Source organism: Eubalaena glacialis, chromosome 3 (assembly GCF_028564815.1).
Source record: "Eubalaena glacialis isolate mEubGla1 chromosome 3, mEubGla1.1.hap2.+ XY, whole genome shotgun sequence".
Lineage (NCBI taxonomy): Eukaryota > Metazoa > Chordata > Mammalia > Artiodactyla > Balaenidae > Eubalaena > Eubalaena glacialis.
In genome coordinates, this window is record NC_083718.1 from 54062285 (window position 1) to 54077777 (window position 15493).

The 15493-nt window shown below is 35.6% G+C and overlaps 1 protein-coding gene across 3 annotated transcripts in view; it reads right to left on the reverse strand.

The window, feature by feature from the left end:
• The window catches only part of TDRD5 (tudor domain containing 5), a 96285-nt gene that overhangs the window by 13570 nt on the left and 67222 nt on the right, over positions 1–15493 (reverse strand). For all 3 annotated transcript variants that reach the window (XM_061185663.1, XM_061185664.1, XM_061185662.1), the window contains exons 12-14: positions 11008–11208; positions 10347–10505; positions 7921–8085 (exon numbers count right to left, since the gene is read on the reverse strand). In XM_061185663.1, the coding sequence (XP_061041646.1) occupies positions 7921–8085; positions 10347–10505; positions 11008–11208 (525 nt within the window). The remainder of the gene's footprint in view (positions 1–7920; positions 8086–10346; positions 10506–11007; positions 11209–15493) is intronic.

A 15493-nucleotide genomic window follows, 5' to 3' on the forward strand; every position in this document is an offset into this window, starting at 1 on the left:
AAATAAATACATTCTCAATGAATAAAACAAAAATAATTTGTTTCCACAGACTTGCCCTAAAAGAATCACTAAAGGGAGTTCTTTGAATAGAAAGGAGATGATACCAGAAGGAAACTTGGAATATCAGAAATAAAGGAAGAGCAACAGAAAAAGTAGATATCTGGGTAAATATAATAGACTATTCCCCTCTTGAATTTTTCAGAATGTTTGAAGATGGAAAGCAAAAAGTATAACATTATAAATTCTCAATATACATAGTTATTATACATAGTAGAAAATAAAGGAGGTGGGAAGGGGTAAAGACCTATATGGTAGTAAGATACCTACATTCCACTTGAAGTGGTAAATACTGATTAAGTCCACTGTGAAAAACCAAAGGTGTATATTGTAATTCCTAGAGTAATCAGTACAAAACTATACATATACAATGAAAATGTAATCAGTAAATTAAAATAGGCTACTAAAGAAGAATGCTAAATAATAAAAGAATACTACCAAAAAACAGTAATACTAAAAGAAGAAAGGAAGAGCAAAAGAATGAAAACCTGGGGAAATGAATAGAAAAATAATAAAATGGTAGACCTAAAATCAAAACATATTGATAATTTTATTAAATGTAAATGGGCTAAACATACTAATTAAAATTCAGATTGTTGTGCCTGGACCTAACCCTTCCCACCTGCAGGCTGGAACCAGCCCTGGGACACCCAGAACCATGCAGCCAGCTGTGCTGGAAACCAGCTCCATCACCAGCAGACTGGCACCACAGAACCAGCCGACCCAGAACCTGGCCCCAACCACCACACAAGGCAGGGCCTGGCAACCAACCAGGCTGAGTGCCAGCCTTGCCTACCAGTGCACCCACAGTAGTGGGCCCAGTCACAACAGAAGGGCCCATGCAGCCCACATGGGGGCACCCCTATAGAATATAGCTCTGGTGACCAAAGGGGAGTGTGCTGCTGGGACCCACATGACGTCTCCTATATAAGGCCACTTTCCAAGAGCAGGATATGGAACAAACTAACCCAATACTTAGATATAAACACAGAGAATTAGGCAAAATGAAAAAGAGGAATATGTTCCACATGAAGGAATAAGACAAAACCCTAGGAAAGGAACTAAGTGAAGTGGATATAAGCAATTTACCTAATAAAGAGTTTAAGGTAATGATCATAAGTATGCTCAACAAATGCAGAAGAAGAATGGATGAACACAGTGAGAAGTTTAACAAAGAATTATAAAATATAAAGAAGACCCAAACAGAGCTGAAGAATACAATAACGGAAATAAAAAATACACTAGAATATCAACGGTAGATTATATGATACAGAGGAACATATCAGCAAACTGGAAGACAAAGTAGTGGAAATTACCCAAACTGAACAGAAAAAATAATTTTTAAAAATGAGGATAGTTTAATAAGAGACCTCTGGGACATCAAGCATGCTAACATTCACATTATACAGGGGTCCTGGAAAGAGAAGAAAGAGAGAGAAAGGGGCAGAGAACTTACCTGAAGATGTAAATAGCTGAAAACTTCCCTAATTTGGGAAAGGAAACAGATATCCAGGTCCAGGAATCACAAAGAGTCCCAAACAAGATGAACCTAGAGGTCCACACCAAGACACATTATAATTAAAATGACAGAAATTAAAGATAAAGAGAGAACCTTAAATGCAGAGAGAGAAAAGCAACTAGTTACATATAAGAGAACTCCCATAAGACTATCAGCTGACTTCTCAGCAGAAACTTTGCAGGCCAGAAGGGAGTGGCATGATATATGTCTACAAGCAAGAATACTCTATCCAGTAAGGCTATAATTCAGATTTGAAGGAGAGATAAAGAGTTTTAAAGACAAGCAAAAGCCAAAAGAGTTCAGCATCAGTTTTACAAGAAATGTTAAAGGGACTTCTCTAAGCAGAAAAGACTACAACTAGACATATAAAAATTATAAAAGGAAAATCTCATTGGTAAAAGCAAACATACAGTAAAGGTAGTAGATCAACTACTTATAAAGCTAATAGGAAGGTTAAAAGATAAAAGTAGTAAAATAATCTATAACCACAATAAGTAGTTAAGAGATACATAAAACAAAAAGATGTAAAATATGATGTCAAAAAACACTATATGTGAGGTAGGGGGAGGGAGTAAAACTGCAGGGTTGTTACAGTGTGTTTGAACTTGAGATCAGCAACTTAAAATAACTATATATATATGCTTTGAAAACTTTACATATATGTGTGTGTGTGTATATATATATACATATACACACACACACATACAGAGAGAAAGAGAGGGAGAGGGAGGGAGGAAAAGGGGGAGAGTTAGTTATATATAAACCTCATGGTAACCCCAAACCAAAACTCTATAATAGATATACACAAAGAGAAAGGAATCCAAACATAACACCAAAGATAGTCATCAAATCACAAGGGAAATGAGCAAAAGAAGAAAGGAACAAAAAGAACTACCAGAACCAATCAACAAAATGGCAATAAGTATATATCTATCAATAACCGCTTTAAATGTAAATGGACTAAATGCTCCAATCAAAAGACACAGAGTGGCTGAATGGATTTAAAAAAAAAAAAAAGACCCATCTAAATGCTGCCTACAAGAGACTCACATCAGATCTAAAGACACACACAGACTGAAAGGGAGGGGATGGAAAGAAGATATTCCATGCAAATGGAAATGAAAAGAAAGCTAGGTTAGCGATACTTATATCAGACAAAGTAGACTTAAAACAAAGACTGTAACAAGAGACAAAAAAGGATATTACATAATGATAAAGAGATTAATCTAACAAGAAGATGTTACAATTGTAAATATATACACACCCAACACTGGAGCACATAAATACATAAAGCAAATATTAATAAACATAATGGATTTTATTATAAACAATAATAGTAGGGGACTTTAACACTCCACTTACATCAATGGTCAGATCATCCAGATAGAAAAATTAATAAGGAAACACTGGCCTTAGATGACACAGACCAATTGGACTTAATAGAGATATATAGAATACTCCATCCAAAAGCAGCAAAATCACATTCTTTGGATGTGCACATGGAACATTCTGCAGGATGGATCACATGCTAGGCCACAAAACAAATCTCAATAAATTTAAGAAGACTGACATCATATTAAGCATTTTCTGACCACAATGGTATGAGACTACGGAAGTCAACTACAAGAAAAAGCTGCAAAAAAACACCAACACATGGAGGCTAAACAATTTGCTACTAAACAAAAATGGGTCACTGAAGAAATCAAAGAGGAAATTTTAAAAATACCTGGAGACAAATGAAAATGGAAACACAATGATCTAAAAAATCTATGGGATGCAGCAAAAGCAGTTCTAAGAGGGAAGTTTATAACAATACAAGCTACAAAGAAGAAAACAAGGAAACAAGAAAAATCTCAAATATACAATCTAACCTTATATCTAAAGGAACTAGAAAAAGAGAAACAAACAAAACCCAAAGTTAGTAGAAGGAAGGAAATAATAAAGATCAAAATATTGTAGAAATAAATGAAAGAGAGACTAAAACAATAGAAAAGATCAATGCAACTAAGAGCTGGTTCTTTGAAAAGATAAACAAAATTGATAAACCTTTAGCCAGACTCATCAAGAAAAAGAGTGGGCCCAAATAAATAGAATCAGAAATGAAAGAGGAGAAGTTACAACTGATACCCCAGAAATACAATCATACAAGACTACTAAGAACAATTATACACCAACAAATTGGACAACCAAGAAGAAATGGATAAATTCCTAGAAACATGCAATCTTCTATGACTGAATCAGGAAGAAATAGAAAATCTCAACAGACCTATTACTAGTAATGAAATTGACTCGGTAATTTAAAAAAACTCCCAACAAATAAAAGTCCAGGACCAGATGGCTTCACAGGTAAATTTTACCAAACATTTAAAGAAGAATTAAAACCTATCCTTCTCAAATTATTCCAAAAAATTGAAGAGGAAGGAATGCTTCTGAATTCATTCTATGAGGTCAGCATCACCCTGATACCAAAACCAGGCAAAGACACCACAAAAAAAAAAAATTACAGGCCAATATCACTGATGAAGAACTAAACTTATAATTACCATACAACTCAACAATTGCGCTCCTGAACATTTATTACAGAGAACTTATGTTCACACAACAACCTGTGTACAGACATTCATAGCAGCTTCATCTGTAATAGCTAAAAACTAGAAATAGCCCAAATGTCCTTCAACAGGTCAATGATGAAACAAACTATGACACATACATGCCATGGAATACTACTCAACAATGAAAAGATCTAACTATTGATACATGCAATGACTTGAATTATACTGAGTGAAAATAGCCAATTTCAAAGGGTTACATACTATATGATTTTACATAGCATTTTTAAATGACAAAATTTTATAAATGGAGAACCAATTAGTGGGGAGAGGGGTGGTGGGAGGGAGGTGGGTGTGGATATAAAAGGGGCAACACAGGGACCTTCATGATGATAGAATTATCAGTATCTTGACTGTGCTGTTGGATACATGAACCTGCATGTGTTAATACTGTGGAGAACTAAATACACACACACACACACACACAAGTAAGTACAAGTAAAACTGGAGAAATCTGAACAAGATTGGTGGAATGCATCAATGTCAATATCCTGATTGTGACACTGTATTACAGTTTTGTAAAATGTGACCACTGGGGGAAGTGGTTAAAGATTACATGAGATCTATCTGTATTATTCCTTATAGCTGCACATGAATCTTTTAGTTACCACAATAAAAATGTCAATTAAAAAATAAAAAAGAAATAAAACTAATTCAACATTATCTTTTCCAGAAAACAGAAAAGGAAGAAATGCCTCTAGACTCATTTTATGAGGCCAGCATTACCCTGGTACTAAAACCATGCAAAGATAGTACAAGAAAACTACAGACCAATATTCTTCATGGAAATAGACATAACAATATTCAACAAAATATTAGCTAACGGAATCCATGGTGTATAAAAAGAATAATACACCATGACCAAATGGGGTTTATCCCAGGAAAGCCAGTTTAATCCAATATTTAAAGATCAATTAATGTAATATACCATATTAATACAATAAAGGAGAAAACACGATATCAATATATGCAAAAAAATCATTTAACAAAATTCACATCCATGCATGCATGATAAAACTTTTCATCAGGATAACAAAGACATCCTCTCTCACAACTCCTGTTCAACATCGTGTCTGAAATTCTAGCCAGTGCAATAATAAGGCAGGAAGGAAGATAAAGACATACAGATTGGAAAGGAAAAAATAAAGCTGTCCCAATTAGCAGACAACACTATTGTCTATGTAGAAAATCCCAAAGAAATCTACAAAACACCTCCTAGAACTAATAAATGAATTTAGCTAGTTCACACCATACAAGGTTAAAACACAAAAATCAATTTCTACGTACTAACAATGAAAATATAGAAACTGAAATAAAAAGATATCATTTATAATTGCTCCCAAAGTAAATAATTAGATAAGTATTACCTAAGTTAGCTTAATCTTCATTAGCTTTAAATACCTAAAGATAACAAAACATATTCTGTATATTAAAAACTATAATAGCCTGATGAAGGAATAAAAGAAAACCTAAATAAATATATATACTGTGCTCACAGATTAAAGATGTTAATTCTCCTCAAATTTATCTACAGATTTAATGCAATTCCAATAAAAATCCCAGATACAGATAAGTTGATTCTAAAATTTAAATGGGAAGGAAAAGGAACCATAATATTAAAAATAATTTTGAAAAAGAGTAAAGTAGGAGGAATCATACTACCTAATTTTAAGAGGTATAAATCTACAGTAATCAAGACAGTAAGCTACTTACTGGTAAAGGAACAGACAGATCAATGGAGCAAAATAAAGTCTAGGAATAGTCTCACACAAATATGGACATTTGATTTTTGGAAGGTCTACAAAGGCAATTCAATGGAGAAAGCACAGTCTCCTCAACAAATAGCACTAGAACAATTGGACATCCATATGCAATAAAATGAAACTTAACCTAAATCTCAAACCTTATAGTAAAATTAAGTCAAGATGTCTTGACACTGAAAACACTGCACATAAAAGAAAAAAACCTGATAAACTGAACTTTCTCAAAATTAAAAACCTTTCCTGTATGAAAGACACCATTAAGAGAATGAAGCTACAAGTGGGAGAAAATATTTGAAAATCGCAAAACTGACAAAGGGCTATCCAGAACACATCCAGAACAAAAACCCAACAGTAAGAAAGAAAAAAAAAACAATCAAAAAATGGTCAAAAGACTTTAATAGGCATTTCACCAAGAAATACATGTGGATGGCAAATAAGCACTCGATAAGATGGTCAGCATCATAGTCATTAGGGAAATGCAGAGTAAAACCACACTGTGATACTACTACACACCTATGAGAATGGCTAAAAATAAAACTTACTGACAATATCAAGTGCTGATAAGATATGGAGCAACTGGAACTCACACACTGCTGGTGGGAATGCAAAATGGTATACCCAGTCTGGAAAACAGTTTGACCACATAAACCAGCAATTCCTACTCCTGATTATGTTTATTAAAAAACCTGTACACAAATATTTATAGAAGCTCTATTCATAATTACCAAAACCTGAAATAACCAAAATGTCCTTCAACGCATGAATGGATATACAAACTGTGGAACATCCATACAATAAAATACTACTCATCATCAAAAGAAATGAACTATTCACACATGCAACAATTTGGATGAAGGTACTATGCTGAATCAAAGAAACCCCTATTGCGAAGTTACATACCATATGATTCCACTTATATGATAGTTCTGAAAAGGTAAAACTACAGTGACAGAAAACATAAATGGTTGCTAGGGGGTTAGGGATTTGGGGAGATGTAATTATAAAGGGGTAGCACCAGGGAGCTTTTTCAGATGATGGAAGCATTCTGCATCCTGATTGGGGGGGTGGTTACATAAATCTATACATGTATTGATAGGACAGTACTCCGAATACAAAGTCAATTGTGTACTGTATGTTGATTTAAAGAGAAAGAAATATTAACACCAGAGAAAATAAAAATTATGCAGAAAAGGAAAACTTGCCGTAACATACTACTTGGCTGTAAATAGCATTTACAGTCATAGCAATAAAATATTGAATGGTGATCTAATGGAAGGTTTGATGTAACTATATTAGTAAGATGATGGTGGGGGAACAGAAAGGATATTTTTGTCTGTGGTGGGGGAAAAGGGATGAAAGAGAACTAAACCCTCATCTCTCGTAGTAAGAAGGGCATACATACTTAAAACTGAAGAATCAGGAAATAACATAAGCATGCTATTTAATGAAAGAAATCGAGGTAAATTCCAAAAAAAGCAGCTAAAAGAGATGAAAATGGTTGCTCAGTGAAATAGGAAATGTAGGGGAAGGGGTTATAGGGAACTCTAAGCTGTGTGTACACAAACATTTGTTTGTTTTTTTTAAAGCTGTGAATACATAAACATTTGATTAAAATAAAAATAAAGTATATCCTTCAAAAAAGTTGTCAACATTTTTCCTGATGGGTTTTCTTAATACCGTTTCTCAATACTAGTTTCCATTCACTGCATAATTCTTGAAGACTGTCCAGAGCTATGGGATAGTAAAACACATCAAAGTCAAAAATGGCGTTTCTTTTTTTGTGATCAAGGCTATATTGCTGCAACTTTGGTCTTGGTGACTGTTGAAGAATTTGTAATTCATCTGTGGGAGATGCTCTGATGGCACTGGAGCAGTAGGGTTTAAAGAGCTATGGTTATTCCAGTACCCTTCACTTATGAATTAATTATATTACATTAATTACATTTAAAAAAACTATCTTCCCTTCTCCTACCTCATCTTCTTCCTTCAGATCTTTTAGCTCGGAGATGGAACACTTTGGATCGTCTTCACAGCTCTTCTCTTGGGTTTTCAAAGAACTGAATTCAGAATCCTTTAACAGCTCCTTTGAGGTGACTGACTTAAGGTGACTGAAAGCCTTTTCATCATTAATATCTCGCTAGTAGATATGAAAGAGAAATTATTTTATTTTCTATACTAATGCTATTTCCAAAATCTACTTGCCTATAAATTCTGAGGGGAAATTTTTGCTATGGTTCATGCATATGCCATATTATTTTCTAACTTTATGCATGACCCTAGGTCTTCCCATCCTACTAAACTAGTTCAGGCCGAAAACATTTATGGAGTATATATTACGTAATGTGTACAGGGTAGCTCTGTGGATATAAAGATGAATGCAACAGGTCCCAGCTCTAAAGGAACTCAAAATATAGCATGAAGACACACAATCAGATAATCACAGCACAACCTTCAGTGTAGAGCCAACACAGAGATATGACCAAAATATCATTGGGGAAGGAGGATGTCTGAGAATATGCAATAAAGGAGATAACACAAATTGTTAGGATGCCTAAAAGAAGAGTAGGAATTACAGGGAACTCAGTGTATAGAGGTAGGTGTATGTGTGTATATTTGTGTGTGTAGCATATGGGAGTCTTGATATGTTAAAATATAGGCTGGGATAGGATAGAGGAGCTTTGGACCTTATCTTTTTTGCAGAAAAGATGGCCTTATTTCATTTTCAGGACTGAACTATGATTATTTAAAGACATCAACACAGTGACGATAAGATATTCTAAAAACTTTTAAGGTTGAATTCAACTGACTATTTAAGAATCAGGAAATATAACTGTTCTAATCAAGTAATAACTACTAGCAAAAATTCACGTTTCAGAAAGCCAAACATGCCAAACAAGCCCAATTAATTTTAACTAATTTTATTTTATTATTATTATTTTTTTAATATATTTATTTATTTATTTTTGGCTGCATTGGGGCTTCGCTGCTGTGCATGGGTTTTCTCTAGTTGCGGCGAGTGGGGGCTACCGTTCGTAGCAGTGTGTGGGCTCCTCATTGCGGTGGCTTCTCTTGTTGTGGAGCAGGGGCTCCAGGCACACAGGCTTCAGTAATTGTTACACATGGGCTCAGTAGTTGTGGCTCGTGGGCTCTAGAGTGCAGGCTCAGTAGTTGTGGCGCATGGGCTTAGTTGCTCTGTGGCATGTGGGATCTTCCCGGACCAGGGCTCGAACCCGTGTCCCCTGCATTGGCAGTTGGATTCCTAACCACTGTGCCACCAGGGAAGTCCACTAATTTTAAACTAAAATGAAATCTAAAATGTTGACATTATTTTAAACATGCAGCAGTAAACATTCATACATATTTTTCAGAGGTTAATCTCTCAGTAGTCAAATGGCCTTTTTAAAAAATTTTTTATTGAAATATAGTTGATTTACAATGTTGTGTTAGTTTCAGGTGTACAGCAAAGTAGCCTTTCCTTTTATCTTTCCTAATAGTAAAAGTCCACTAAAAAAATAACATCATCCCTGTAATTTAAAGAGTCAGATATATAAAACATACTTACACAAAATAATGTTTTCATATTTTATTCAAAGAAAAAAGCTTTGCTGTGTCCAAAAAAATAAATTTGGGGCTCTCAAACTGAACCCAATCTATATTCTTAGCCCAGTATTTGTTGCCATGAGGAATATGAGACTCAGAGGACATGTCTATTTATCTGCTCATCTGTTGAAAAATCATTTAACTTATTACTTACTAATGTGCTTCACTTTACTTATATCTAAAATTGGGATCTTAAAGCACCAATCTGGTAAAGTGGTTGTGAAGATTAAATTAACTAGTACATGCAAGTACTTAGAACAGTGCCTGCCATGCAGTATGAGTTCAATAAGTGTCGGTTATTATTTTTTTATTATTGGTACTGTGCGATGGAATAATACATAATATTATTATTACTGTGGGTAGCAGTTGCCACAAGGTTTACAGAGAAAGTAAGAAATGAGAATACTTCAAGAAGAATCTAAGGAGTGTAGAGGGAAGAACAGCATTTGGGTCAGTGTAGGTGAGGTCACAACTGCAGCAAGGCAGCAGTGGAATTCAGTGTATGAGAGAAATCATACAGGAAAAGCATGGCTGAAGTAAAGGTTTAAACCAGCAAATGATGAGAGACAAGATAACTGTTAAGATTACTGCAGAGTTTCCAAACTTTCCTAGGTTAGGAATGCCTCAGTTTCATCATCAGTAAAATAAGGTTAATTATAGTCACTACATCACAGGGATTTTATAAGTATTAAATAATACATTTAAAGTACCTTTTATAGTGTTTGGCATATAGTAAGTACTCATTAAGTATTAACAATAATAAAAAAGAATATGATGATGTTTGCAAAAACCTCTTACCAGGGTATATAATTCTCTCTCTTTTGATTGTGGACTTATCTCTCGATCTTCATTAAAATAGTGCTGCTGGGAAGGATAACCCACTTCTGTCAGGACAATGTCCTCTGGCCCTGCACTGGATTTAGTGTATAAAGTTAAAGGGTTGAGGTCTCTGAAACCCTAGGATTAAAAAAATACGAAGGAAGTTTAGTTTCTCAGAGAAAAAGTGAAAAAGTTAGCACTTCATAATTTTCAAATGTTGTGGAAATGCATTATCTTCTAAAATTTAAGAGTCAGATTTTTTTCCATAGTGATAGTTCTTGCTAGCCACAAAAATTATCAACACCAATATTAATGGTAATGTAGACACTGCTATCAATAATTACAAAATAAGAGAGTGTTGCTCTTCTCTAAGAAAACTTCAGAAAATTAAATAATTGGGGGTAAGACAGAATCTTCAATCAATTATTTAAAATAGAAGTATATTCTAAAGGACAATAAGCCAAATGTAGTTTTTTTGTGATCATGTGAAAATTAAGAAAGTGCTCTGCATTAAGAAGGCAGGAATCTCACAGGTATCGCTAAAGAATAAATCAAATAACCTTCAGTATTAAATTCTCTTATACCTTAAACTGTTGAGATTAAATACAATACATTACAAAATACATCCAGACTGCTCCACCTTAGAAGGGACATTTTCTCGGCATACAATAGCATGGCCCTCTGTTCTCAAGACATGATGGAAATAGATGTCTTCATGTGAGGATGTATCACACAGAAAAATGTTAAGGATTCCATCTACATATTCATCCACTACCCCCACTAATGGCTTCAAACCACACAACTTCTGGAACTGCAAAATAGCTCTGGATGTCCAATGTTCCTGAAAGACAAACAAGATATGAGATTCAGATGACAGATTCAAACACGAATTATAAAAACCATATACAAAAATGAATTCCTAATGAACTAGAGATTTTAGTGGGAAATCAAAGCAAGAAAATACTAAAATAACACATTTGAGGATATTTATGATTTGGGGATGAGAAAAGTCAGAATAAAGGAAAAATGATGAAAATGGGATTATGGGAAAAAATCTATTTTAATGTGATGAAAAACTTTCATGTTTGGAAATGTTTGAGTTAGATTATTTGACCAACCCTCCCACAGAAACTAAATATTCTAGATAAAATATTTTTTAAATATGTCCCAAAAGCATCAAAGAACTGACAAAATTGTAACAAATTATCAGGCCAAAATTAAAGGGAAAGTGGGAACTATTTTTGCCTTCAGGGTATGTGCTAATCCAGGCAAATCTTCACTTTGGTTTTGATGGTCTCACAGGTCAAAGAGGACAGAAATCAAAGCCAGTATCCACCCAGAGTAGGGAGTGGAGAGGAGGACTTTCCTTTATTAAGCTGAGTCCCTAGGGGTTCATGCTCAGGATAAGGAGGAAAAGAAATAAACTAGCCTTCACATGGATTTGCAGCTCAATTTTCACATCACCTGGGTGGTACACAAATCCTCAGGTTGTTCATTTAAATTAACATGGTTCCAGACTGGTCCTACTGCTAGATACCTGGCAGAAGCAGATGTAAATCTCTCTGGAGGGAGGCAATCTCAATCTGTATTCAACCATTTTTACAAAAATTTTTAAAAGTCAATGAGCAGTACACAGACAAAGATAAAAAGCATATAAAGAGGGCTTCCCTGGTGGCGCAGTGGTTGAGAATCTGCCTGTCAATGCAGGGGACACAGGTTCGGGCCCTGGTCTGGGAAGATCCCACATGCCGCGGAGCAACTGGGCCCGTGAGCCACAACTACTGAGCCTGCGCGTCTGGAGCCTGTGCTCTGCAACAAGAGAGGCCGCGACAGTGAGGGGCCCGTGCACCGCGATGAGGAGTGGCCCCCGCTCACCGCAGCTGGAGAGGGCCCTCGCACAGAAACTAAGACCCAACACAGCCAAAAGTAAATAAATAAATTTATATAAAAAAAAAAAAGCATATAAAGAGACAATGAATCACAAGGAAGAACAAAGAGAAACAACATAATACAAAACCTCAAAAACTTCAGATATTTGAATTTCCAGATGAATTATAAAAGAACTAACATACTATGCTTAAAATAAAAACAAAAATACAAAATTAATTTGAAAGCTTCTGCAGAGACCTGCAATCTATTAAAAATTGATCTAGCAGAATTAAAGAACCAAGAGAACTTTTAGAAAGTAATAATATAATAACCAAAATTAAAAACTTAATAGGTTTATTCAATAGCAGATTAGGTAGAATTAAAGAGTATTATCAGTAAAGTGGAAGGTGATTTGGAAAAGTTACTCAGAATGCAACACAGAAGACAGAAATATGTAACATACAGAAGAGAGGTTAAAAGATATGGAAGGTAAATTGAGAAGGTTTCACATACTTTTAATTATCGTTCTAGAAAAAGAGAGGCAGAAACAGAGAGAGAGAGGGAATATAAATATGAATATGGGGAAATGACAATAACTGAAGAGATAATGGCTGGGAATTAGCCAGATTTAATGAAAAGTAACAATGCACAGATAAAAAGTCCAATGAACCACAAAGCAGGATAAATAAGAATAAATCCACACATAAACATATTAAAACTGAAGAACACGGTTTTCAGACTTCAGAAACATGTTAGAGTGGAAAAACTACCTTTGTCTCCCCCTTTCAATCTACATCCAGTGAAACATCCACAACTCAACAAAGGTTGCCTCCGCCCAACACAATAGGGCACTGGAGAATTCCACACATCTGCACACCCAAAGCTGGGTGTACTGGAACACACAGCGGGGGCGAGGGAACCTCAGAGCCCGTGCCTGCAATCCTGGCCCTCCAACTGAGGCAGCGGAGCCCACAGCTTCAGAGAACCCAGTAGCAGCAGGGAAGGTGGTGCACACACTGTGGCCACCTGACCACTCCCGGCACCCATGACCACAGGCAAGTGGGGAGCAGTGGCAGTGGGGCCCGCGACCCTGTCCCTCCAGCATCTGAGGTGCCCATGACCCCTCCTCCCATCCCCCTTCCCCCACAGAAGATCCTGTGTCTCAAGGGATCCCAGATACAAGGAAAGAGCCAACCATCCTGGTGACGACAGCGGCTCTGGCAGAAGCATGGCAGCAACGACCCTGGTGGCACAAAAAGCAACAAAGAAGGCAATGGAGCCACACCTATTACAGAGTAGGTGCAGGCTGAAAAGTGCTAACTCTCAAATATGACCAGAGGCAGCTCAAGTTAAGAGAAACCGAAAAGTTGTGTGATGGCGCCACCTACCAGAGGAAATCTAACTCCTAACCTGTCATTTAATACTAAACGCACTGGCTCAAGAACACTTCATCAAACAACATGAGGAGCCACAGTGACACGGTGCCACGAAAAGACAATGACAATTCTCGAGAAACCAAAGTTATGGAATGTTCCAATTTAACTGATAGAGAATTCAAAATAGCTGTTGTGAAGAAATTCAATGAGCTAAAAGAAAACTCAGAAAGGCAGTTTAATGAGCTCAGGAATAAAATGAATGAACAGAAGGAATACTTTACCAAAGAGACTGAAACTTTAAAAAAGAACCAACCAGAAATTCTGGAGCTGAAGAACTCAATAAATGAGACGAAGAATGCATTAGACTGGGACTAGAGCAGACCATATGGAAGAGAAAATTAGTGAGCTTGAAGACAGAAATCTAGAAATGATACAAGTAGAAGAGGAAAGGGAAGATATTTAAAATGAGGAAATCCTACAAGAGCTCTCCAACTCTTTAAGGACAGGCAACATTAGGATAATGAGTATCCCAGAAGGAGAACAGAGGGAAAAGACAGCAGAGATATTATTTAAAGAAATAATACAAACCTGGGGAAGAAACTGGATATACAAGCCCATGAAGCTAAGAGAATATCTAATTATCTCTATGCAAAAAGATCTCCTCCAAGACATAACATTAAAATTGTCAAAAGTCAATGACAAAGAATTTTAAAGGCAGCCAGGGAAAAAAGGATGGTGACCTACAAAGGAGCCCCCATTAGGCTATCTGTAGATTCTAAGCAGAAACCCTACAGGCCAGGAGGGAATGGAATGACATTCTCAAAATACTAAAAGATAAAAACTGTCAGCCATGAATACCCTATTTCAGCAAAGTTATCATTCAGATATGAAGGAGAAACAAAGACTTTCCCAGACCAACAAAAGCTGAAGGAGTTCATCAACACTAGACCTGCCTTACAAAACATGTTGAAAGGAGCTCTTCAGAAAAAAAAATGGCAAAAATACACAAAACTTTGAGCAAAGTAATAAAAAGACAGAACTGGAAAACTGCAACTCTCTATCAGAATAGATTTTTAAACACTTTATTAATAAATAGTATAAAATCTAAAGGGAGAAAAAAATAAAGCAGAAAAACAAATATAGCTCTCTTAGTTTGATAACAACTCACAACATAAAAAGGGGTAATTTAAGACAACAAAAACAAATTTTATAGGGGAAGAGGAAAAGGACGGAACTTGTATAGGTAAATGAATATAAGATGCTATCAGCAGAAAATGGACTATTTTAATTGAGATGTCTTATACAAACTTCAGGGTAAACACAGAACATAAAAATAGAGCAGAGACACAAAAAACAGCAAAAGAGGAAGCTAAGAAAAATATCTTAGAAAACCACCAAACCAAAATGGCAGACAGAAACATAAGGAAAAAGAAACAATGGGGGGAAAAAAAAGAAACGATGGGAGATTTAAAGCAACCAGAAAACAAAAGCTAAAAAGCCAACATCCAACTATCAATAATCGCCCTAAATGTAAATAGACTAAATTCACCAATCAAAAGACACAGAGTGGCTGGATGGATTAAAAAGCAAGACCCAACTAAATGTTCCCTCCAGGAGACTCATCTCAGCTCTAAATATAAACATAGGCTCAAAGTGAAGGGATGGAAGATGATTCTCCAAGAAAACAGCAGCCAAAAGAAAGTAGATATAGCCATATTCATATAAGGCAAAATAAACTTCAAGTCAGAAAAGGTAACAAGAGACAAAAATGGACAGTATAATAAAGGGGAAAACACATCAAGGAGACGTAACAGCGATTAATATATTTGCACCTAATATAGGAGCACAAAAATATATAAAACAATTATTGACAGACCTAAA